Consider the following 26,183-nt stretch of genomic DNA (forward strand, 5'->3'; position numbering starts at 1 on the left):
AGCTTTCGACCCACAGAATGCCAGCCAGTGACTCAAACCACTTTGCCACACTGTATGCAGCACAGCTTGCAGCAATATTGTAGGATCCACCTGTGTTGGGACTGGAGTAAATGTTGTTGCTAGAGGGGAAAGTTTGGGAGAGGTGGTTAGTATCAGCATTAATGGATCCAGTACATGAACAGACCATTTGCTACAGATATCTAACCTGTGTGAAAGTGAGTATGTGATGCGGAAGATGAAGATGTGGTAACTGTCAGGAAGGAGGCATTGTTCTTATTGATTGGTTTTATATGGACTTAGGTCGGGATGTGAGCTTCAGTGAAACGGAGCTCAACATTGAGGAAGGTGGCACTGTAATTGGAAATGGACCAGCTGAATTTGAGTTGGGAAAAAGTTTAGGATCTTGCAGGGAATGGAATATTTCTTTTTAACCCGAGTCCAAAGCATAAATTCACCAATAAGTCTTTTCCAAACTAGTACTGGGTGTTGAGGAATGCTTCTTCCATGTGGCCCATGAAAAGTTTCACGCAGTTCATGGACACCCTTGGCTCCCACAGCAGTTACTAGTAAATATGGAAGAAATTGATGAAACTGAAGTAAAAAAAAATAACATCTATAACCTGGATTTTCCATTGTTTGACATCTATAACTGAAGGTTTGATAAATGTTCATAGTAATTAATCAGAAGAGGGAAAAAATAAATAAATAGTAGTTCAAACAACGGAAATTCCAGGATGGAATGTAACAATACCAGAAAAGGAAAGTTGCTACTCCCCATATAGCGGAGATGCTGAGTCACGATAGGCACAATAAAAAGACACACGCACTCATAGCTTTCGGCCATTAAGGCCTTTGTCAGCAGTAGACACACATATACACACGCACACACACACTCACGCAAACGCAACTTGCACACGTCTGCAGTCTCAGAGAGCTGAAACTACACTGCAAGCAGCAACACCAGTGCATGATGGGAGTGGCGATTGGGTGGGGGTAAGGAGGTGGCTGGGGCAGGGAGGGGGAGGGATAGTATGGTGGGAGTGGCGGATAGTGAAGTGTTGCAGTTTAGACGGAGGGCAGGAGAGAAGGTGTGGTGGGAGGAAGGGGTAAGTAGCGGAAAGGAGAGAAATAAAAAGAAATTAAAAGACAGGGTGTGGCGGTGAAATGACGGCTGTGTAGTGCTGGAATGGGAACAGGGAGGGGCTGGAAGGGTGAGGACAGTGACTAACGAAGGTTGAGGCCGGGAAGGTTACGGGAACATGGGATGTATTGCAGGTAAAGTTACAACCTGCACAATTCAGAAAAGCTGGTGTTGGTGGGAAGGATCCATATGGCACAGGCTGTGAAGCAGTCATTGACATGAGGGGAATCATGTTTGGCAGCGTGTTCAGCAACAGGGTGGTTCACTTGTTTTTTGGCCACAGTTTGTCAGTGGCCGTTCATGCGGACAGACAGCTTGTTGGTTGTCATGCCTACATAGAATGCAGCACAGTGGTTGCATCTTAGCTTGTAAATCACATGACTGGTTTCACAGGTAGCCCGGCCTTTGATGGGATAGGTGATGTTAGTGACCAGACTGGAGTAGGTGGTGGTAGGAGGATGTATGGGACACGTCTTGCATCTAGGTCTATTACAGGGGTTTTAGCCATGAGGTAAGGGATTGGGAGCAGGGGTTGTGTAAGGATGGACGAGTATATTGTGTAGGTTCAGTGGACGGCGGAATACCATGGTATGAGGGGTGGGAAGGATAGTGGGTAGGGCATTTCTCATTTCAGGGCACGACGAGAGGTAATCTAAACCCTGGCAGAAAATGTAATTCAGATGGTACTGAGTTACGAGGGGAATGCTCCTCTGTGGCTGGACTGTGGAACTTTGGGAGGTGGTAAGAGACTGGAAAGATAAGGCATGGGAGATTTGTTTTTCTACAAGGATGGGAGGATAATTACTGTCAGTGAAGTCTTCAGTGAGACTCTCGGTATATTTAGAGAAGGACTGCTCATCACTGCAGATGCGACAACCATGGGTGGCTAGGCTGTACAGAAGGGACTTCTTGGTATGGAAGGGGTGGCAGCTGTCGAAGTGGAGGTATTGCTGGTGGTTAGTAGGTTTGATATGGACGGAGATACTGATGTAGCCATCTCTGAGGTGGATAGTAGTTCCTATGATATATACAGGGCAATTCAAGTCATGTCGCATAATACAATATCTACACTTTTGATCCAATAGTCTTGGCCCACATGATAAAGTCATAGTTACTGTACGTAGCAAAAACACAGATACAAATGCATGCTACAGATGTGTTTATATCACAAAAGTTATGTCATAGTTACAATGCAACTGCCATACCCTGTCAGCTGTACACATCTACATCCATACTCTGCAAACCATCCTGAGGTGCATGGCAGAGGGTATGTCCCACCGTGCCAGTTATGCCACATCTATATTTCGCTGTGGGTATCTTTGTACAGGCTCTGATGATACTCTCCTGCAGGTCAATTAATGTTCTTGGTTTGTTGAAGTACAATCTAGACTTGAGATGTTCCCAATGGAAAAAATCTAGTGGTGTCAATTTTTTGACCTAGGCAGCCATTCCTTCGGACCCCAACTACCAATCAAATGCCCAGAAAGAACCTCACCCAGCAGTCAGCAAACATTTCATCTGAAGTGTGGAAGTGCACCATCTGGTTGGGATAAAAACCACATCTCTGTTCAAGAAGCAGATCATCCAAACAGGATACTACTGTTCCCTCAAGATGATGTCGGTAACATGCAGCAGCAAGCGTGCTATTTAAAAATATGGAACTAACGAGGACATCCCCAGTCTGAGCATTAGCCTTGGCAGTGCTGGGGATTGTCATTTGTTCAATACATGGCATTACCTCTATTCGCCCTTCCATTCAAGTGGAAACCAGCTTCACTGCTGAAGAAATTAGCTACGACATTCCATTGTGTGTGCATTTTTCTTCAAACCATTCACAGAATTGCAACTACCTGTTCATATTATCACCATGCAGCTATCGCACACAGTGGATTCAATAGGTATAGAAATAATCAAAGGACAGTATCCTAAACACAGAGGTTTGGCTGATGTTGCATTCTTGCGCATCATCCTTATTGACCCAGTCGGACTCACTATTGCCTTAACTAGTACAGCTGGTGATTATAAATCCCCTGTTGCTGTGCATAGTCACTTAGAACACCTGTTGTCATGAACACTACATACAGACTTGAACTATTCCATTAAACAGCCAATCATTCTGTGATTAGGTTTACGTTAGTTTTGCTGTCACCTGGCATATTCTGCTGCAGCTTCCTGTCAACTCATGTCTGCCACATGGATGAGAACATTTCCATCTTCTTCTGATGTATACACATCACTAAACGAGTCACTGAACTGCAGAATAGTGCCACACGAGACAGCCGTTGTAACTGGTGTCCCTTTAATACCTTCCATCAGACTGAAATAATCAACTGCCTCACAGACAACCAGCCACATAGTACTTTGCATTGCATGCGACTAATCATTTCTGCGATGCTGGGCCATCTCTACTAATGCTGAATTTGTCCTATAGGACAAGACTTTGAATCACCCTGCATATTTGCCAGAGGCACTTAAAGAGTTAAAGGTTTTGGGTGGCCATTTGTGTATGTTAAGAACAAGAATGGACTCCTAATCTCAGTGGGACACAGTATTTTATGTTCAGTTTTATTCTTTTGGTGCAGTATGGCAATGTGACCCTCTGTTTGTAGATATGTAGAAAAGACATGAGCCATATGATAAGGATGCCATTTATTCCACAATATTTGCTTCCCAAACCAGTTGAAGACCTTGACATACTTTCATTTGGGAGGTTGAAAGGCTGCTTCCCCTGTAGAGGACCCTCAGTGCAAGGCAAACAGTGGCAATTAACAAGTTCTGCTTTGGGGAAAAAAGGTTTGTATTCTATTGTATTGCAATCTGAAAATACTTTGAGTGAAATGAACATGTAATTATGTGATTTGCTTATCTCCATTTTGATAGGTGGATATCACTACAAATATAGTATGTATCATAACTGACAGTGAAAACTGACAAAGGTGTATGATAACAGAAGCTAAAACATTTTTTAAAAAAACAATAAGAACAATATGAATGGAGGCATATGAAGAGCTTGGTGTTCCCTGTAATAAACGTATTGCTGTTCACATAATTCTTGTTCATTTTAATCATGTTCTGGTCCTTGGAGAAGTGTTGAGATACAGGGAAGGAAATGTATTGCACTCTTGGATTAAATTGTGGCGCTTTCTATTGCACAGTATATCATAATTAATAACAAAAACTGACACGTCTGAATTCTTATAAACACGGTCCACAAACTACTGGTTTGCAATATAACTGTGAATGCATAGTTAAGGATCAAATCTGGTGGGTGGTCAACCCATTTCATCATGCTGCCTTCTATGGGAAGGCATCCCACATACCTTGATTCTTATGAACATCTAACACATTTAAACAGCAGTTCGTCTGAATCTAAATATAGTCTGAACTGAGCTGACTTTACAAATGGTCCAATATTCCCCAGTAATAGTACAGTTGCCCACAAGAGACAAATCAATTTCAGTACAAACATGGTCAAACAGAACACCCGAAATGCAGTATAATAAATGAAACAAAAAGTTCAACAGCAGTGTTGAAGCAACTACTGCTCAGAGCACTGTTGATTTTCGAGGTTGGTAGCAAATGAAGAAGCACACTGTTAGCCCAAAGTGGTCCGATTCCTGCCGATTCAGCACTAAGGAACTGAAAGGATAACATAATATTGAGAATGAAATTTATTGCCTTTCACAGGCACACGGTTTTAATCTGCCAGGAAGTTTCATATCAGCGCACACACTGTTGCAGAGTGAAAATTTCATTCTGGAAACATCCCCCAGGCTGTGGCAAAGCCATGTCTCCGCAATATCCTTTCTTACATGAGTGCTAGTTTTGCAACTTTCGCAGGAGAGCTTCTATGAAGTTTGGAAGGTAGGAGACGAGATACTGACATAATTGAAGCTGTGAGGAAGGGGCGTCTGTCGTGCTTGGATAGCTCAGATGGTAGAGCACTTTCTCGCAAAAGGCAAAGGTCCTGAGTTCGAGTCTCGGTCCTGCACACAGTTGTAATCCGCCTGGAAGTTTTTTAACATAATATTGTTATTTAGTTTCCTTAATGCTGTGAAACAATTAACTATAGTGCTTGATAATTGATGTAAATCACAGCTGTGGCTGTTGAAGGAAGATTAGAGTTTAATATCCCATTGACAACAAGGTCATTAGAGGTGGAGCCCAAGTTTGGAGAAGGGAAGGATGGGGAAGGAAATCAGTTGTGCCCTTTCAAGGGAAACACACCAGCATTTACCTTGAATGATTTTGGGAAATCACAGAAAACCTAAATCTGGATGGATGGGCAGGGACATGAAACATCATCATCCTGAATCCGAGTCCAGTGTGCTAAGCATTGCACCACCTTGCTCTTTGTGACTGTTAATAAACATTGAACTATCAGTATGCAATTCACAAGTGGTTCAGCAGACAATACAAAAGTAATTTTAAGTTATTGGTTATTCATGATGCCAAGTCCACAAACAACTGTGCAGCAGGAAGAAAATTTAATGTTTCGAAAGTGAATGTTTGTAGGCAGTATCAGATAAAGAAAAACTAATACATCACCACCACTTCTACATTTCTAACTTTCAGGGAATTAACTTAAGGAAGATTTCATGAATTGGAGCAGCAGGTTGGTCAGTATGCACGAGAGAAAAGCAATTAAGGCTTCCTGATGACACTATAAATTACCTAAATGAAGTCGCTGGAGCTAAAGAGGAATATTCCAACTCCATGTGTCACATGCAATTCACAGTAAGTATGAGCTGGTGGATGACTGATGAAGTAGAGCGTGGGGCTTACATTACTACACAGTACAACACTAGCTCGGCAACTTCCTGCAACTCTTGTTGAAAATCTACATGTGTATCAGGATCATATAATCTATCTGATGAGCCAAAACATTATGACCACTGTCCACTGTGAGGCTGTATACTGCATGATCTTGCTCATGGAACATGTACTGTGAGAGAAGTATATGAGTGGAGCAGCAACAAATGGAGTATCATTCTAGCAAGATTTGTTCAAAAAATTCTGGAATGTTTGTAGTTTTATGCCAATGATATTGGATCAAAATGTGATGGGCATCCCTGAACATGCCTGTGTTTAATGTGCACCTGCTTGAAGTTTCATTGTTGTATGTCTGTTAGTTATTGTTCAGTGCTGTATTTAGTAAAATGTTGTGTCGCACAATTTGTGAATTTCGGGATGGCAGAGTTAGAGGAGCAATGCGTCTGCATTAAATTTTGCATGAAACTCAAGAAAACCTTTACAGCAACATACCGAATGATGCAGAAAGCCTATGATGATGAGTGCTTAAGCTGTACTCAGTGTTACAAATAGTTCACATGGTTTAAAAATGGTGGGATGGAAGTTAAAGATGACCCTCATTCAGGACGTCCTTCGACATCTGCTGAAGACACTCATGTCAGGAATGTCAATGAAATTGTGTGTGCCAGTCAAAGACTGACTGACTAAGAGATTGCACAGGAATTTAACATATCAGTTGGATCACTTCATGAAGTACTGACACGGCATCTTGAAATGCATTGTGTTGCCACTAAGTTTGTCCCATGGCTCATGATTCAAGACTCAAGACCACAAAGGCCTTCACCTTGCACTCTGTCAAGAGCTTTTGGATCATGCAAATGAGAATGGGATATTGCTTAAGAGAATCATAACTGGTAGTGAGACATGGGTCTATGGTTACGATGTTGAGACCAAGGATCGATCTTCACAATAGGTCAGGAAAGGTTCTCGAAGACCAAACTTGTCAGGTCAGGTCAAATGTGAAAGCCTTGCTGATTGTTTTCTATGACTTTGAAGGATTATTTCATCATTAATTTGTGGCACAGGGACTAACTGTTAATTGATGGTACTACTGGGACGTATTGTGACACCTGCAAGAAAATGTGAGAAAGAAATGGTATGAAATGTAGTGAGACAAATCCTGGCTATTTCATCATGATAACACACCCATACATTCATCCCTGTTGGTGCGCGACTACTGCTCAAAAAACAAATTACTGTGCAGCCTCATCCTCTGTACTCCCCAGAACTGATCCCTGCATACTTTTTTTTTTTATTTTCAAAGTTGAAAACTCCATTGAAAAGACGAATATCTGATACGATCGATGAGATAAAATAAAATTTGCAGAGGTGCTTTGTGTGAGTATTTCACAGGAGACCATGCACAATAAGTAAAAGGTCAACACAGAAAAATTTTGGGAATAAAGTTCTGCAATTTTTTTAACAGACCTGGTAAGTGGTGCAAATGCATAAATCCGCCAACTTACATGACTGTCAAAAGCCAGATTGCTGTGGGTCAGTGTCTGGGAACGAACATCTCGGAAACGGTGAAGCTGATCAACTGTTTGCATGCTACTGTCAAGAGCATCTATGGAGTGGTTCAAGAATGCTGAAACCACAAGTACACGAAAAGAAGTTGAATATCCATACCTCATCAGAGAATGTTGGGATTCAAGGCTTGCCTGCTCTCTAAAGTGTGATAACCGGTTATCTGTGGCAGATCTGATGACAGAGTACAGTGCTGGCACAGGCAAAAGTGTTTTGGAATACACCATTCAGTGCACAGTGTTGAACATGGTGTTCTGCAGCAGAGGACCCCTATATGTTCCAGTGTTGGCCCAACAACATTGTTAATTATTATTACAGTGGGCATGAGATTATTGAGACAAGACTGTGGAGTAATGGAATCGTGTTGTCTGGTCGGATGAATCCCGTTTATTGTTAAACGAGGTCGATGGTCTTGTCCAGATACATCATCATCTAGGCGAATGGCTGCTTGAACCATGTGGCACACCACAGACACAAGCCAGTGGGAGTAGTATTATGTTATCGGGGCATTCACTTGGGCTTCCGTGGGACCTGCAGTAGTAACAGAAGGCAACATAACAGCTGTGGGCTATGTGAAAATTATAAGCGATTACCTGTAACCCCTTACGCTTGATGTCTTCTTCAACAGTGATAGCATCTTCCAACAGGACAACTCTTTGTATCGCAAGGCCAGAACCGTGATGCAATGGTTCAAGGAGCATGACAGTGAATTCACGCTAATGTCTTGGCCATCACATTCGGCTTATCTAAGTCTGATTAAACCCAACTGGGATGCCATCGGGTAGGAGCTCCATGCCCACAAACCAACTGACAGTAAATGAGTAGGCATCTTGTGCCATAAACCTCTGGAAACCTATCAAGTACTTGTCGAGTCTATGACATGTAGAATCACTACTGAACTGCATTCCAGAAGTGGACCAAAACGCTTTTAATAGGTGGTCATAATGTTTTGGCTCATCAATGTATCACGGAAACAACCACATCTGTTGCAACAGGTAGTGTTAACTGTTTTAGCCAGAAGTCAATAAAACAGTTTGTGAATTTGATTATCAGAATGTGTAAAAAATAAAACTTTCTCATGGAGCCTTCCTTTTTTTTTATAACTGGGGCAGTGGGGGTTGACATATTTTTGAGTAAATACAGTGTTTATTGCTTACTTGCAGTGTTTTCTAGTATGCAAATGGGAATCATCTTATTGATGGCATCTAAGGGGCAAAAAACTGCCATCTGGTTTCTGTACAAGTTGCATATAATCTTCTTCTCCCTGTATTTTATCTCTGCTACCTTCAAAATTTCGAAGTATGTATTCCAGTTAACATTGTCAAATGCTTTCCCCGAATTTGCAGGTTGGCTTTTCCTTGATGTACCCTCTAAGAAAATTTGCATCATCAGTAGTGCCTTTTGTGTTTGTACATTCCTCTGAAATTCAAACTGATCTTACCCGAGGTGGGCTTCTACCCGTTTCCCATTCTTCTATAAATAATGTGTGTTAGTATTTTGCAACTATGACTTATGAAACTAATGGTTCGGTAATACTCACATCTGTCAGCACTTCCTTCTTTAGAACTGGAATTATTACATTATTCGTGAAGTATGAGGGAATTTCAATCTGTGTCATACATCTTGCACACTAGGTGGAAGAGTTTTGCTATGGGCAGCACTTCTAAAGATATCAGTAATTCTGTGAGAATGTTGGCTACTCCAGGGGCATTTTTTTAAAAATTAAGCTTTTCAGCAATCTATCAAATTCTTCTCGTAGTATCATGTCTCCTATCTCATCTTCATCTACATCCTCTTCCCTTTCTATACCACTGCCTTCAAGTTCATCTCCCTTGTACAGCCCATCTATATACTCCTTCCATCTTTCAGCTTCTCCTTCTTTGCTTTGTACTGGTCTTGCTCTCAGCTCTTGATATTTCTTTTCTCCAAATGCCTCTCTAATTTTCATATAGATGGTGTCCATGTTTCCCCTAATTTTATGTGCTTCTAAATCCTTACATTTGTCCTCCAGTCACTCCTGGTTAGCTATTTTGCATTTCCTGTGAATCTCATTTTTTGGATGTTTGTATTCTTTTGCTGAAATTTTATATTTTCTCCTTTCATCAATTAAATCCAGTATCTCTTGCAATATCCAAGCATTTCTACCAGGCCTTGTCTTACCTATTTGATCCTCTGCTGTCACCACTATTTTGTCTCTCAAATCTACCCATCAGTATGATACCTCTTTTTCCTGTTTCAACCAACTAATCCCTCTGAAACTCTTAACAACCTCTGGTTCTTGCAATTTATCCAGGTCTCATCCCTTTAATTTACCAACTTTTCGCAATTTCTTCAGTTTTAATTTACAGCATAAATTGTGGACAGAATCCGCATCTGTCTTTGGGAATAACTTGCAGTTTAAAACCTGTCTCCAAAATTTCTCTCTCCTAACATTATATAATCAATCAGAAACATTCTGATGTCTCCAAGTCTTCCACATATACTACCTTTCCTCATGGCCTCTTAAACCTTATGATTAAATTACACTAGGTGCAAAATTCTATAAGGCAGCTCCCTCTTTCATTCTTTTTTCCCAGTCTATTATCAGCTACTACTTTTCTGCTTCTCCTCTTCCTTCTACCAAATTCCAATTCCTCCATCTCAATTAAATTTTCCTCTCCCTTACCTATCTGAATAACCAAAGGTTCTATTCATACTGCCACCGAACATCACCAATCTTCACTATCTCTAACTTCAACCTATCCATTTCCCTTTCTGAATTTTATAACCTACCTGCCCGATTAAGGGTTCTAACATTCCACACTCCAACCGGTAGATTGCCAGTTTTGTTTTTTCTCATGACAACATCCTCCTGAATAGTCCCTGCACAGAGATCAAGATGGGGACCTACACTACTGGCCATTAAAATTGCTACACCACGAAGATGACGTGCTACAGACGTGACATTTAACTGACAGGAAGAAGATGCTGTGATATGCTAACGATTAGCTTTTCAGAGCATTCACACAAGGCTGGTGCTGGTAGCGACACCTACAATGTGCTGACATGAGGAAAGTTTCCAACGGATTTCTCATAGACAAACAGCAGTTGACTGGCGTTGCCTGATGAAACGTCGTTGTGATGCTTCACGTAAGGAGATGAAATGTGTACCAACACGTTTCCGACTTTGATAAAGGCCAGATTGTAGCCTATCGCGATTGCGGTTTATCATATCGCGACATTGCTGCTTGCATTGGTCGAAATCCAATGACTGATAGCAGGATATGGAATCGATGGGTTCAGGAGGGTAATACGGAACGCCGTACTGGATCCCAATGACCTCGTATCACTAGCAGTCAAAGATGACAGGTATCTTATCCGCATGGCTGTAACGGATTGTGCAGCCACATCTCGATCCCTGAGTCAACAGATGGGGACGTATGCAAGACAACAACCATCTGCACGAACAGTTCGACGATGTTTGCAGCAGCATGGACTATCAGCTCAGACACCATGGCTACGGTTACCCTTGACGCTGCATCACAGACAGGAGCGCCTGCGATGGTGTACTCAACGACGAACCTGGGTGCACGAATGGCAAAACGACATTTTTTTGGATGAATCCAGGTTCTGTTTACAGCATCATGATGGCCGCATCCATGTTTGGCGACATCACAGTGAACGCACATTGAAAGCGTGCATTCGTCATCGCCATACTGGTGTATCACCCAGCATGATGGTATGGGGTGCCATTGGTTACACATCTCGGTCACCTCTTGTTCGCATTGACGGCTCTTTGAACAGTGGACGTTACATTTCAGATGTGTTACGACCTGTAGCTCTACCCTTCATTCGATCCCTGCGAAACCCTACATTTCAGCGGGATAATGCATGACTGTATGATGCAGGTCCTGTATGGGCCTTTCTGGATACAGAAAATGTTTGACTGCTGTCCTGGCCAGCACATTCTCCAGATCTCACACCAACTGAAAACGTCTGATCAATGGTGGCTGAGCAACTGGCTCGTCACATTACGCCAATCACTACTCTTGATGAACTGTTGTATCGTGTTGAAGCTGCATGGGCAACTGTATCTGTACACGCCATCCAAGCTCTGTTTGACTCAATGCCCAGACGTATCAATGCCGTCATTACGGCCAGAGGTGGTTATTCTGGGTACTGATTTCTCAGGATCTATGCATCCAAATTGTCTGAAAATGTAATCACATGTCAGTCCTAGAATAATATATTTGTCCAATGAATACCCGTTTATCATCTGCATTTCTTCTTGGTGTAGCAATTTTAATGGCCAGTAGTGTATTTTACCTCCAGAATGTTTTACCCAAGAGGATATCACCACCATTTAACCATACTGTAGAGCTGCATGCTCTTGGGAAGAATAATGGCTGTAGTTTCTGCTTGCATTCAGGCGTTTGCAGTACCAACACAACAAGCTCATTTTGGTTGACGTTAAAAGGTCAGATCAGTCAATCATCCAGACTGTTGCCCTTGCAACTAATGAAAAGTCTGCCGCCCCTCTTCAGAAACTACATGTTTATATGGCCTCTCAACAGATACCCTTGCATTGTGGTTGCACTTACGGTACAGCTATCTCTATTATTGATAAGCCCAAGCCACTACACCACAGCACAGTAGTGTAGGTAAACTGAAGGGTACAACTACAATCTTAAATATTAAAATCAGCATTGTTCATATCAAATGAAAGATTATAGCCCACACTCTCAAATTTTAAAATTACCATCATCCAATCATTCTATGATATAGAATACACTTATATTGTAGCCCAAGTTATCACTCAGCCAGTTATATAAGTTTCCCATTTTTGACAACCTGTGCATTGAAATGTCGATGTTTCCCTTAATTCTGGTATTGTGTTGATGAACTGATTCCCTGGAAACACAGCCTTTAATGTTGTTCCTGACTAAGAGTACAGAGGCACAGATATATAGATTCACAACTAGTAGCATTTCAAGTCTGGAAAAAAGAAGAAGTCGTCAGTGGGACCAACCTTGCATAGTACACGGACCACTTTTTTTTCCCTTGATAAACAAGGTGAAAAAATACGTGCACAGAAACCTGAATTGCAAAATATGACACACTGAGTTGCAGACAAACAACAAAAGACTGTTCCACACTAACCTTTTGGCCAAAGCTTTCTGCAAAAAAAGAAGGCACACCTCATGCACATATGATCACTATCTTCAGCTAGACTATAACTGTTGCATTGAATAAAAGCAGTAATCTGGAATGATGCAGGAAAAGGGAAGGAATAGCAAGGTATGGGTGGGGGGAGAGAAGAGCACTGTCTGGTGAATCATGCAGGGACTAAAAGATGGCGGGACAAGACTGCCATGTGAGGCATTTGGGGGGGGGGGGGGGGGCAGAGGAACAGAAAAAGAGAGCAGCATAGAGGGGGAAAGGCTGGTGGATGCATTGGCAGTGAGTGGCGCACAATGGGGGTGGGGTTGGGAGGAAGTGATAGGGCAGAGGGGGCAGAAACTGTTGGGTAGAGGGTGTGGGGACAGTTGGTTATTGTAGCTTGAGGCCGAGATAATTTCAAGAGTGGAGAATATGTTGTAAGGATAATTTCCAACTGGGCAGTTCAGGAAGGCTGGTAGTGGAGGGGAGGATCTAAGTCACCCAGGCTGTGAAGCAGCCATTGAAATCAAGCATGTTGTGCCACAGGGTGGTCCACTTCACTCTTGGTCACAGTTTGGCAGTGGTCATTCATGCTGATGGACAGCTGGTTGACAGTCGTACCCATATAAAAAGCTGTGCAGTGATTGCAGCAGAGTTGGTATATGATATGTCTGCTTTCCCAACTGGCTCGGCCTCTGGCAGGAATGGAAATGGAAGTGCTGGATGGGTGGATTGGCAGGTCTTGCACCAGGGTCTTCCACAGGGATATGATACCCATGGCAAGCGTCTGGGACTGGGAGTGGTATAGGGATGGACTAGGATGTTGTGGAGGTTTGGTAAGTGACAGAACACCACTTTGGCCGAAAGTTCAGTGTGTAGCAGTGTTTTTATTGTGCCTGTCTGCATTTTAACATGTCATCTTTATGGTTATGTTCAGCTGCATGTTGTGCCACAGGGTGGTCCACTTCACTCTTGGTCACAGTTTGGCAGTGGTCATTCATGCTGATGGACAGCTGGTTGACAGTCGTACCCATATAAAAAGCTGTGCAGTGATTGCAGCAGAGTTGGTATATGATATGTCTGCTTTCCCAACTGGCTCGGCCTCTGGCAGGAATGGAAATGGAAGTGCTGGATGGGTGGATTGGCAGGTCTTGCACCAGGGTCTTCCACAGGGATATGATACCCATGGCAAGCGTCTGGGACTGGGAGTGGTATAGGGATGGACTAGGATGTTGTGGAGGTTTGGTAAGTGACAGAACACCACTTTGGCCGAAAGTTCAGTGTGTAGCAGTGTTTTTATTGTGCCTGTCTGCATTTTAACATGTCATCTTTATGGTGAGTAGCAATCTACTCATTTCACAATTGTTAATAGTCCAACTTGGACTTTCCATTTCTTGAATTGAGACAAATAATTTTTTTTAAGTCTTTGGCAAGCTAAGTGAACCTAGAAAACTATGTCAATAACAATAATAGCAAATACTGTGTGATATATGGACAGCACAGTGATAAAATTTTAGAACTGATAACTGGCATCTATTAAATGTCTGGGCATTTATTACATTCAGGAAGCAACTAAAGTGTAAATTTTAAAAGGACTCTTACCTCTTTACTTTCCTTGAGAGTAATTACAGTAGCGGACATTTCTGTTATTGTCTTACAGTATTCCTCTGTTTTAGCACTTACTGATGCAAAATCTCTCTGAAGTTTTTCTATGGTTGCCTCTTTCTCTTTCAGTATGTGCAATATAGCATCCATCTCACTCTGTCTTGTTGTTAGTGTTCTTCAAACAGGAAGAAAATTATGTTAATACAGTTTATAAAATTAAGGTGTACAGGAGACTGTCCCTCCACTCACAGTCACAAAACATTCATCTGCATTTAATAAGAATAAGGATAAAATGGCAACACAATAATGATTATTTGTAGGTGTAGTTATTAGATAAAAAACAGCTGTTAAGTTGTGTAAAAGGAAGAGCTATTTTCAAAGTAGTTGCTTTTCTGGTAAGACAGACAATAATGAAGTAATCTAGAAGCAGCTTCCATAATTATAAATGTGAGTAGATCACCACTAACTGGATTCGGCTGTTACTATACTTTGCAAATGTAGCCTGTAATGACAATTCTGCCCATTATAGGGTGAAGACAGTTTTTTGGCCAGAATTCCAAATTTTCCTGAACCAATTTTTGTTGTATGTGAGGTCAAGTTTTATTTGCTGCTGTAATGTAATATCAGTAGACTTGTCTGCCTGCAGTTCATAGTCTAGTGGTTAGTGTCAACGCCTCTAGGTTGCTGAGTCCTGGTTTCAATCCCTGGCAGCAACAAAGATTTCCTTTGCTTGGGGACTCAGTGTTGATTTATCTTATAGTATCATCTCACCTTCATCAATGTGCAAGTCACTGAAGGGGTGTCTAATAGAGGCTTGCACCTGGCAGCCGAACAATCCCAGGTGGGGGTGTCTCCCGGTCAATAATGCGTTAGATAATTTATTTCCAATTTACTAGTTTCCATGGCCACACTGAAATCACTTATTAGTGATTATTTCAAGTTCATCTAAGATTGAAATAAAATACATACCAAACTGATGAATTTTTTGCTGTCCAACAAATAAAGTTCACTCAGTACTTTGTGACACAGCCACTGCAGTTAAATTTTAAATGGAAATTCCACAATCACTGTCATTCATCACCACTCTGTGTCATGTGTCAACCTCAAGTACAGTACATCTACATCTACATTTCTACTCCGCAAACCACCCAACGGTGTGTGGCGGAGGGCACTTTACGTGCCACTGTAATTACCTCCCTTTTCTGTTCCAGTCGTGTATGGTTCGCGGGAAGAACGACTGTCTGAAAGCCTCCACGCGCGCTTGAATCTCTTTAATTTTACATTCGTGATCTCCTCGGGAGGTACAAGTCGTGCGAAGCAATATATTCGATACCTCATCCAGAAACGCACCCTCACGAAACCTGGCGAGCAAGCTACACCGCGATGCAGAGCGCCTCTCTTGTAGAGTCTGCCACTTGAGTTTGCTAAACATCTCCGTAACGCTATCACAGTTACCAAATAACCCTGTGACGAAACGCGCCGCTCTTTTTTGGATCTTCTCTATCTCCTCCGTCAACCCGATCTGGTACGGATCCCACACTGATGAGCAATACTCAAGTATAGGTCGAACGAGTGTTTTGTAAGCCACCTCCTTTGTTGATGGACTACATTTTCTAAGGACTCTCCCAATGAATCTCAACCTGGTACCCGCCTTACCAACAATTAATTTTATATGATCATTCCACTTCAAGTCGTTCCGCACGCATACTCCCAGATATTTTACAGAAGTAACTGCTACCAGTGTTTGTTCCGCTATCATATAATCATACAATAAAGGATCCTTCTTTCTATGTATTCGCAATACATTACGTTTGTCTATGTTAAGGGTCAGTTGCCACTCTCTGCACCAAGTGCCTATCCGCTGCAGATCTTCCTGCATTTCGCTACAATTTTCTAATGCTGCAACTTCTCTGTATACTACAGCATCATCCGCGAAAAGCCGCATGGAACTTCTGACACTATCTACTAGGTCATTCATATATATTGTCAAAAGCAATGCTCCCATAACACTCCCCTGTGGCACGCCAGAGGTTACTTTAACATCTGTAGACGTCTCTCCATTGATAACAACATGCTGTGTTCTGTTTGCTAAAAACTCTTCAATCCAGCCCCACAGCTGGTCTGATATTCCATAGGCTCTTACTTTGTTTATCAGGTGACAGTGCGGAACTGTATCGAACGCCTTCTAGAAGTCAAGGAAAATAGCATCTACCTGGGAGCCTGTATCTAATATTTTCTGGGTCTCATGAACAAATAAAGCGAGTTGGGTCTCACATGATTGCTGTTTCCGGAATCCATGTTGATTCCTACAGAGTAGATTCTGGGATTCCAAAAACGACATGATACACGAGCAAAAAGTATATGAGAAGTCTTCCCTGAGACACACTTCAAACTGTAATCACTGGAATACAATAGCAGTAGACATTTATAGCAATAATGCATCAAGTTTCAAACTGGACGCTCTTCACATTACGGTATCTGGTGACTTGAAGCGTAGCAAAGCCACAGGGCATTTAAATACGACTTTGCATTAAAATTAGAAAAAAAGAAATGAAGCCTGAATATTCAATATTGATCCAAAAAAACTCTGTTTTCAAAGATGGATCTGTACTTGTATTTTTTATAAAATGTAAAATCCACTCCTGCTTTTGTATGAATGGCTCATTCACCACTACGTAAAAAATTTTCACCTGCACATTACAGTGTGTCATTCTCATGAGGTCCAATGGGAAATAGACCTGGTGGTTGAGGACCCTGGGACAATTACGAAGTTTCCTGAGGTAACAACCATCATCACATCTATTAAACGCCTATCTTCGCCTTCCCTTATGTGACACCACAACTGATTGTTTCTGAAGCAGAATCTAAGAGTGATTAGTATTACAATGACAAACTATGTTTCTTTTTGCCACTGAAGCATTCAACATCCCACAGTCCCTCTCATAATTTAAAGAGTCTTTGAATATTCCTCGACTTTTCTATGACTTTTCCAGTAAATTCAATTACCTTAACAATTACAGAATTTCAGACAAATCACTTCCCTGAGTTAATGTGTAATTTGATTTTCTTACACTTCCTGAAGGTTCTCTTCATAGTGAGATTTATGCAACAGCATCTCTGAATGAATATGAATGACAAATAATCAGTCTCCTGTTTATAGATCAGTATCAAGAAATAAAACGAATAAAACATGAACTACAATTACATACATGGGAAAAAAATCTCCCCAAACAATGGCACAGAGGTATATACAAAGATATAGTAAAAAAAAATAGATGCTAGCTTTTGAAACTAGAGATTACTACTTTCCAGGAAAAGGGGGAAAATGGGCTGATGAGATAGACTACCTAGGACAGTCAGCCAGGATCTGGATTAAAGGAAAACTTAACAGAACAAGGTACTAGGGAAATCACCAAAGCAATTAAAGCAAAAGACAAATTTTGAAAATATGACAAGTTAGAAATAACAAATGGTAGGCCAAATGTAAGAAAATGACTGTTTGAACTAGAAGTACAAATGATACAGGAAATTGAGGCAGCAAAGTAGTGAAAAGGAAAGAAATGACAGAATGAAAAAATCTCAAAGGCACAAATACAAGTGACGAGAAAGAAGAAATAAATGGAAAATCATGGCAGTGACAAAGAAGGCTACAGAAGGAGGAAGGAGAAATGAGAGTTTAGTGATAATAAATAGTTGGTGACAGCTAGGTAGTCGGAAATGAGGGTACTGTAGAACAATGTTTCACATCCTAGCTCCTGAGGTACAGGAATTAGGATGAAAAAGAAAAACTGGTATACATTTGGGGAAGCAAATAGAAGGACATTTGTTATTCTGCACAGCACGTGCTGCATCACTCTTATCAGAATACACTCCCTTTGCCAAACACTTCTTACTGTTAGTGTGAGTTATTAGTACAGATGGGAAACCAAAATGCTGTTATAATACTCTTATCACTTCTGAATATTAATTTTTACCTTTGAATATCTTTGATCGATTTATGGGTGCAAATCACACATCACATTTCATGACAGCTTCTCCCATCCACTTTCTTTCTTCATTTTTACCACTAGCATCTGTCTATTGTGCCTTTTGTTATGAACGGTCTGATAGTAGGATGTAACTAGTTTAGCCTAATAGCAATTGTAAAATAAGGATTACAAAAAAAAGAAAGAACGAATAATAGATGATTGGATTAGCCTACACACACACACACACACACACACACACACACACACACACACACGAAAGTGATCTATTTGTCAAGTGTGCTATTTTGAAATGAACAGTTCCTACTCTGAAAGCTAACGAAAGGTATGTGAGGCAGAAACAATGACATGTCCTGAATGAGCCAGGTGTAGCTGACAAGTGAAAAACTGGATAAGCATTGATATGCTTTTCGTGTTACAGCAATTTACTTTGGCAATAAACCAAACTCAAAAGGCAGTGCCATGTTCAGAGCATGTGCCGGCAGAGATTGCCTTTAAAAGAAGTCAGCAAATGACCAGAGTCTTTAAAAAAATCAAGGGAGAGGAAATAGTATGAGAAATGTCAACGTGTGGCACATGTAATCAGCAGCTGGGACAAGCAAATGGTGAGAATGAAGGCCCTAACACACAGTTACTGTTTCTCTCATATCAATGACAAAGCATTAACAAAGCCTCTTGAATTATATACATTCCAGAGGCTTTGAACTACATCATTATTTTTAATTTCTAAAATTTGTTAATAATCTCTCCCATGGCAAATCTAGTGTGCCATTAAGAAACATGTACAAATAGCTCTATTTCTGTCAATAACATTTATCGTTTTCAAGATGCTATAATATTTCTACAAAATAACTGAAGCATCAGAGCAAATAATTTTTTGACTTCACACCAGACCAGAATAAAAAACATTGGATTGTAAATTTGTATATCCATTTTTCACACACCAGAAGCACAGGTAATTCGAATGTCATCTCTACAATCAATACTCTGCCAAGCAAATCCACTTTAATTATATCAACAGTTTCATTCATATTACGCAATAAAATCAACTATACTAAATAAAATCGCAGAAGTGTGGTCCTCCAAGTATTCTCAAATATTTTACTAATACAGAGTTTAAATATTAAAATACTTTGATTTTATTTGCAAAACATTTCAGAACACATGACCTACTTTTATGGCTTGCTTTTACTATTAACTCCATTGTTCATTAACCAAACAGGCTGAAGAGTTAAATTTTGGGGAAATGGTTGCCCAATGTCAGCTTGTGATGGCACTGGTTTATTTATCTTCTTAAATAATTTAACAATAAAAATAATCAATTTTTGACATCATCAATGGGCAAAAGCAGAGGGCATATACTGGCGTCACACAATAACCTATTGCAGAGCATGTTCTACAACATGACAGTCATGATCTCGGTGCCGGTTTCACCACCCGCACAATCTGAATTCTTCACCCAGGCACCAGATTCTCAGAACTCAGCAGGTGGAAACTATCTCTACAATATGTCCTCGGTTCTCGCAACCCACGTGGCCATAAATTATGTTAATTCCTTCCATCTCAGCATTTCCTCACAGTAACTACTCCTTTCTTCACTCCAATTTAGTTTTCTACATCTTTCATTTTCTGACCAGTCTATTTTTCGACCGTCCACCTCCCACCTCTGTTAGATACAATGTACTTAGCTCTTCACTCATATTACCTTGTGCATGATGTTTTAGTTGTAATCTCTGTCTTGCATATTACCCTGTCTTTCACCTTTAAGCTCTCAGGTTTTCACATCTAGTCCAGTGTGCAGTTCCCAATAATCTGTCATTCCTTCTCATCCTGTACAGTAGGTCTCCCCTGACCCATGGTTCTGGATGACTTTTCTGAAGTGTACCCCTTTTCTTCAGCCTCTCCAGTGCTTTCCCTTCACCACTCTTCCTTCCCATCCAACTCTTCTACCGGAAGGAGGAGCCACTGGCTCCAAAAACTTGTGTAAGTTAAACCTTTTTGTGAGTGTGTTCTAGAGCCGCCGCTTGCTGAGTGGATTTTTTTTACATTATATTATCATAAAATTGATTATCTTCATTTTTATATTAGCCCATGTCCATGTCTTATGTAACCCTCTTGTAAGTCTTTGTTGTCGTCTGTTTTGTGCAAACTGGCATCTGTTTTCTACCTCTTTGATCAATTATTTATCTGTACTCAACACTTTGCCCCTACTTCTTTTCTAGTACCGATTTCCATGCACATAGACAGGCCCATTGTTAGCATGTGTTGGTTGTGAAAATTATCGCGTAATTTCACTACTTCCAGAAACCTACCTGCGGAGGAGGGGCGGCGGGAGGGGGGGGGGGGGGGGAGATTATCTCACACTGTGTTTGACGAGAGGTTCACTCTACAGAAATCTCTACTGGTTTTGCAAAGGGTTTTTACACTTTGCATAGTATGCTGAATAACAGAGAGCAAAGGATTTACCACTTTGCAAGGCACAAATCCCGAATGAGAAACCCCTATTTGTGGGCTTTCAAAATAATAAAGTGAATGTAATGAGGTGACCCTCAGCTATGTACCCTCCAACTCAACGTTGAAATATTAAAAGTTTTAGCTGGCTTTGTTGTCTAAGGGCTGGGATACGTAATTGCCACATTACAGGCCAAATACTGCTGAGTCTACAGAATATGATACGAATGGTCGAATGTTTCTATCACTCGGCAATTGCGAATTATGAAAGTAACATATAAATTTATAAATGCAATATTGCAATTAAATAAAATCTGCAGGTATTATCTAAATGACTTTAAATGACGAGTACAACAGTAGAAGTACTTTTGAGAATGCGGTATATTTCAGCAGAACACTTATTGGTGTTGATGGTCCTGCAATTAAATAAAATATAAGTTGAATAACAGGGAAACAATAGATTCCTACTTCACGTAATTAGGTATGAACAACAACACAGCTCGCAATATATTCACTTCTGAATGCATACTACGACTTCACTGCAGAAGCCATGGAAATCACACAAGAGCACCGGTCGGCACTCTGAAATATTTCTATCCTCTGCGACCATGCGCAAACTGCTCCACTGTCCAAGTCTTTCCGCCGACTCTGCATTCGTCGCGTCCGGCACTTCCCATGTCCTGTGCCATACCGTCAAGAACTTCCCCACTGCCAGAACTACCTCGTGTCCTCTCCAGAAATAATCCTCCTCCCCCACTTCCATACAGTCTCACCATTAACGAGCACTGTGATTGGCTAGAGCGCTCCCTCCAAGTCAACGTACACTCAGAAACATATAAGCACATACGAAATACTGGTTTTACATTTAACTACTTGAAATTAAATAAATATTTCTACGGCTGGACCATAAACACGCTCTAACACACATTATTAGATACATAAACAAATTAAATAAACATATATCAAAGGAATAGAACAAAAGGTAGGCCATTAGCCTAATGTCTCCATGCTTTCTAAAACACAGTAAATATTTAACCAATTCCTTCATGAATAGTAATATCAAATATTAACAAAGACATAGATGAATAAATATATTTATAAGCATGCTGCTACCGTTTTTTTCGTGTAGCTGTGGAGTCCTTAAGACCTGACATCATCGATAGTAATCGGCCACTTTGACCTCCAATAACTCATGTACTATTCAAGTTATATGCCTGTAATTTATACCAATTTAGGTTTACACTAATAGCATTCTAAAGACATGTCGATCAACGAAATCGGATGAAGCGTTTAGATTTTGGAAATTCGTTGCTAGGTGTTACTTGTATAATTTACTGTCAGATACTAAACTTTAAACTAACAAAGATATTGAAAATCTGATTACACCATCAGAATTGTCGTGAAAATAATGGTAATGTACATGTTTCTTTTTGAGGTATCATGATTCATCCGGTTACTATTAATTTCTATACGAACTGTGAAATGTCTGCCCTGATGGTTTCATAACATCCGCCCTCTTTGGCATTCCCGGCATGTCTCCTTCATCGACACAGCGTCACAATGGAATTCCCAGCCACATGCTCGATGGACCACGCGGTCTGGCCGTTGCGTGGCATCATGCACTTGCTAACGAGCCGCGCCTTGCCGAGCGGTGCGAGTGGTGGCCGCCAAATCTCAACATAGAGTATTTTCAGGGCGCCACAACTCGCCCATTACATCACACACCTCTACTTATTAACATTCTGGTTTGCCAGAATGTTCAGAAGTTACACCCTTCAGTTCATACAAGTACAAATAAAACAAATTTCAAAGAACAGAATTAAATGATTAAACACCAGGCCAATAGTGTTTACAAGATCTTTGTAGTGGTGTGGGAGCAGCATGAATTGCGAAATACCTTAAATTAAAACAAATTATGAACGAAACAGGATATTAATTAAATGCCTGAATTTCAGTTAAGCAAAAATAATCATGAATTTTGTAATAAACTAACACAAATTATGAACAAAATTGCATATTAATTAAATGCCTGGATTTCAGTTATGTATAATCAATTTTTTTGGACAAAAATAAAATATTTAAATGCATTTTCACTTTTTTTTGCGATTGTGTAAGCACTTCTTATGCCACACACTCAGCGCCAAGGCGCCTTCTTGCACTAACTTTTCCGTTGCACTAAACATGCTCACACGGATTTTAGCACGAAGTGCCTCGCAGAAATCGTGTCTGCCTCTGAATTCCAAGTTCCACCGTTTATCGTGACAAATCTGTCTACAACAAAAACCAAAAGAAGACACCCCTCAACAAACCACTTCCCAAAACCAACCAAGCTCCTCGCTACAGATTCCCTCCAGCGGAAAACGATACTGTAGGAACAAAGTCACAAGGCAAACGGCTAATCATAATACGCTCAAATTCCCACAAGTTCTATTTAATTGACTTCAATCAATCCTTCCTACCTCCACGCACTAAAATTGCGTGCACATACAATTACAATTTTAATACCCTTCAAATTGACCACTAAATTCTTGGCCACACTCTTATACAAAGCATAAATTAATACATATTTTACTTAAATCCACTAGGTCACTGACCTCCATGCACCCTCAGTGCCTAAACTTTGCCCTTTTGCACACATACAGTGCCACAATAAACTACCAAATTACTAACGAATCCCCAAATAGACATATAAATTATCCCTGCAAAATTACTACTACTAATTACAGATTAGAACATCTTTTCACTTCTGCCCTTTCTCTATATACCCTTAGCAATTTTAAACTTCTCTTGTATCCACATACGCAGCAGCAATGACCGTAATGTTCTACCGTACAAACGCCAATCGGTCTCACGAGAATCACACTCCTCCTTCATATACCAATTTGTACGAACATCATTACACAAACCATCCCCACCCACACTATTTACTTCAGCCCCCTCTAAATTTTCTTTTAGTTCTTCCACACATTTCGCCAATTCACTACCCACAGCATACACAACTTTACTGTTTTTCCCCTCCAAAATATCGACACTTGCAGCTTCAACAAAATTACAGATCAATTCACTGTTAAACACTTTATCTTCCTGAAATAATACATGGATGCCTAAGCCATCATTACCATACATATTTATTTCAGCAACCTTATCTACTGGTGCACCATTTAAATAACTACATAAATTCGCTTCAGAAATCTTACTTTCCTCCGTTGACACATTAACTTTACGTGAATTGTACACAACTTTATCCTCCGGCACTATATTACACAAATTGCTGCTACCTTGTCGTACAATTTTGGGACTTCCAGACTTGCTACATTCCGCTGTGATCGGACAAAAATCAGCACACATTGCCATTTCTACACACTTTTCATCCAGATTAACCCCCGATCCTACTTTACATACATTCTCACATTCATACTCTGACAAACGTTTTAGATCCACACATTCATCAATAAGTTTTGTTTTGCCTTCATTCATGACTAGAAACGCGTAAATTCCTTCCTCCGAAGTATCAATACCAGTAGCTTTTACATCATTACATAAATTACCATTACTCTGTTCCTTTAAACAGAAATCATCTATATCCGCCGATACATTTTTAACTTCAACTGCTGGCGAAACCAATGCTCAGTCACCCTTGGTAACATTGACGCTTTCCGCCAAAGCACAATCACCCTCACTTGCAGCTGGCGAGACACACACTCATTCATTACAACTTACATCATTCCCCACAAATTTATTCCCATTACTTTTATTTACATCTCTCACAAATCTATGCTTCTCTCGTTTCCGCCTGCTTTTACTGAAAGAGCCACCTATATAGCCTTTGTCTTTAACATACTCCACATTACATATTTGTTGCCTTTCTCCAAACCTATCAACATTTCTACCATTACCATTATCTCCAGTCCTTTTCATCGCCTGTTCAGATCGCCATCCCCGGACCTGAGATGTGGCGAACATAAGTTTCCCGACTGGTTGTTACGCGATTGCACTTTGCGCGAATTTCTCCCATCAAATCTGCATTCTTTACTTAGGTCCCATTCACGGAAGTCATCACTCCTGTTCGTTCTCCAACCATTCTGCTCATTCCAGCTACTATCTCCCTGAAAATTCCTTTGATTTCTCTCACAATTATTATTTTGGCGATGATGATCTGGATTTCCATTTTGATAACTACTGCCTAGTTTGCTCTGAGGTTTCAACTTCAAAGCGCTCTCTAATTTTTCTACAAATGCAAGAAATTCGTCCACGAAATCACATGGACGATGGACAAGATCCCACTGCAAATCTTCGGGTAATCACCTTTTTAACTTGGTGATTTCCATTAAAACCCCAAATGGATGTTTCACATGAATAAGCTTGCCACATTCGCGATTGCAAAAATCTCTCATCATCCCGTTACCGTACCTGTAACTCAGCCTGTTTAAAGATTCATTTTGGATCCACATCTGTTTTGCCTCGCTCCAAAATTTATTCAAAAAACACTTTTTGAACTCTTCGTATGATTCACACGAACTACATTTAACATTTGCCCAAGACTATGGGTCTCCCTCCAAATGCCATTTAACATATTTTATTTTTGCTTCGTCGACACGCCACGAACAAAAGTGTCCCTACATGCAGCCAAGAAATTTCATGGGTGATATCTTCCATCATCTGTGTATCATTTCACAGATCCGGTATTTGCCCAAGGGATATTTATAACCGCCGTGGCCTGTTGGAAGGCTAACAAATTTAATTCAGTTTTTATCTATCGCATTTGTTTTTTAAATTCATTTTCACTACTGATACTGTACTCTATCTTATCTTTAATTTTCCCCACTTCTTTCTCCCCCTCATCTACATGATTGGCAATGTCACTAATTGCTAAATTTACATCGCTTTTATGAGCATCTTGCGCTTTTATACAGTCACTTACCTTGTCCCCAAGTTCTGTCTGTACCTTATCCATTTTCTCCCCAATATCTTTCTCCACCGATTCGATTTTAGATTTTACTATTACAACTTTGACTGTAATTTCCCCCACATCCACTCAAACACATTTTAATTTATCATCAATTGCTTTTTCAAGGTTACCCATAATTTTTTCAACATCCTCTTTCACAGTGGAACCTACCGTATTTACTCAAATCTAAGCCGCACATAAAAAATGAGACTCGAAATAAAGGAAAAAAAATTTCCCGAATCTAAGCCGCACCTGAAATTTGAAACTCGAAATTCAAGGAGAGAGAAAAGTTTTAGGCCACACCTCCAAATCGAAACAAAGTTGGTCCATTGTAATATGAGACACAATTTAGGTCGAATGAATGACGATACACCTACAGTAGTTTGGTTAGAGTCGCAAGCTTAGCCGTTAAGCTTTACCAGGTAACCCTTGCTATGCGTCAGGCGCTCCGTCCGTATTTATACGGGTACCCTTCCTTTCTCACGTGCTTCGTCTGGTTTGAATCGATTGCTTATTTTGCTTTGATCTGATAAGTGCCGTTTTCTTTGTTATAGGTGTTAACGTCATTCTAAGC

General features: G+C 40.5%; 1 protein-coding gene across 4 annotated transcripts in view; it reads right to left on the reverse strand.

The window, feature by feature from the left end:
• The window catches only part of LOC126198967 (uncharacterized), a 157,706-nt gene that overhangs the window by 76,992 nt on the left and 54,531 nt on the right, over positions 1 to 26,183 (reverse strand). For all 4 annotated transcript variants that reach the window (XM_049935622.1, XM_049935621.1, XM_049935620.1 and 1 more), the window contains one exon: positions 14,222 to 14,399. In XM_049935622.1, the coding sequence (XP_049791579.1) occupies positions 14,222 to 14,399 (178 nt within the window). The remainder of the gene's footprint in view (positions 1 to 14,221; positions 14,400 to 26,183) is intronic.

The sequence above is a fragment of the Schistocerca nitens genome, chromosome 8 (assembly GCF_023898315.1).
Source record: "Schistocerca nitens isolate TAMUIC-IGC-003100 chromosome 8, iqSchNite1.1, whole genome shotgun sequence".
NCBI lineage: Eukaryota > Metazoa > Arthropoda > Insecta > Orthoptera > Acrididae > Schistocerca > Schistocerca nitens.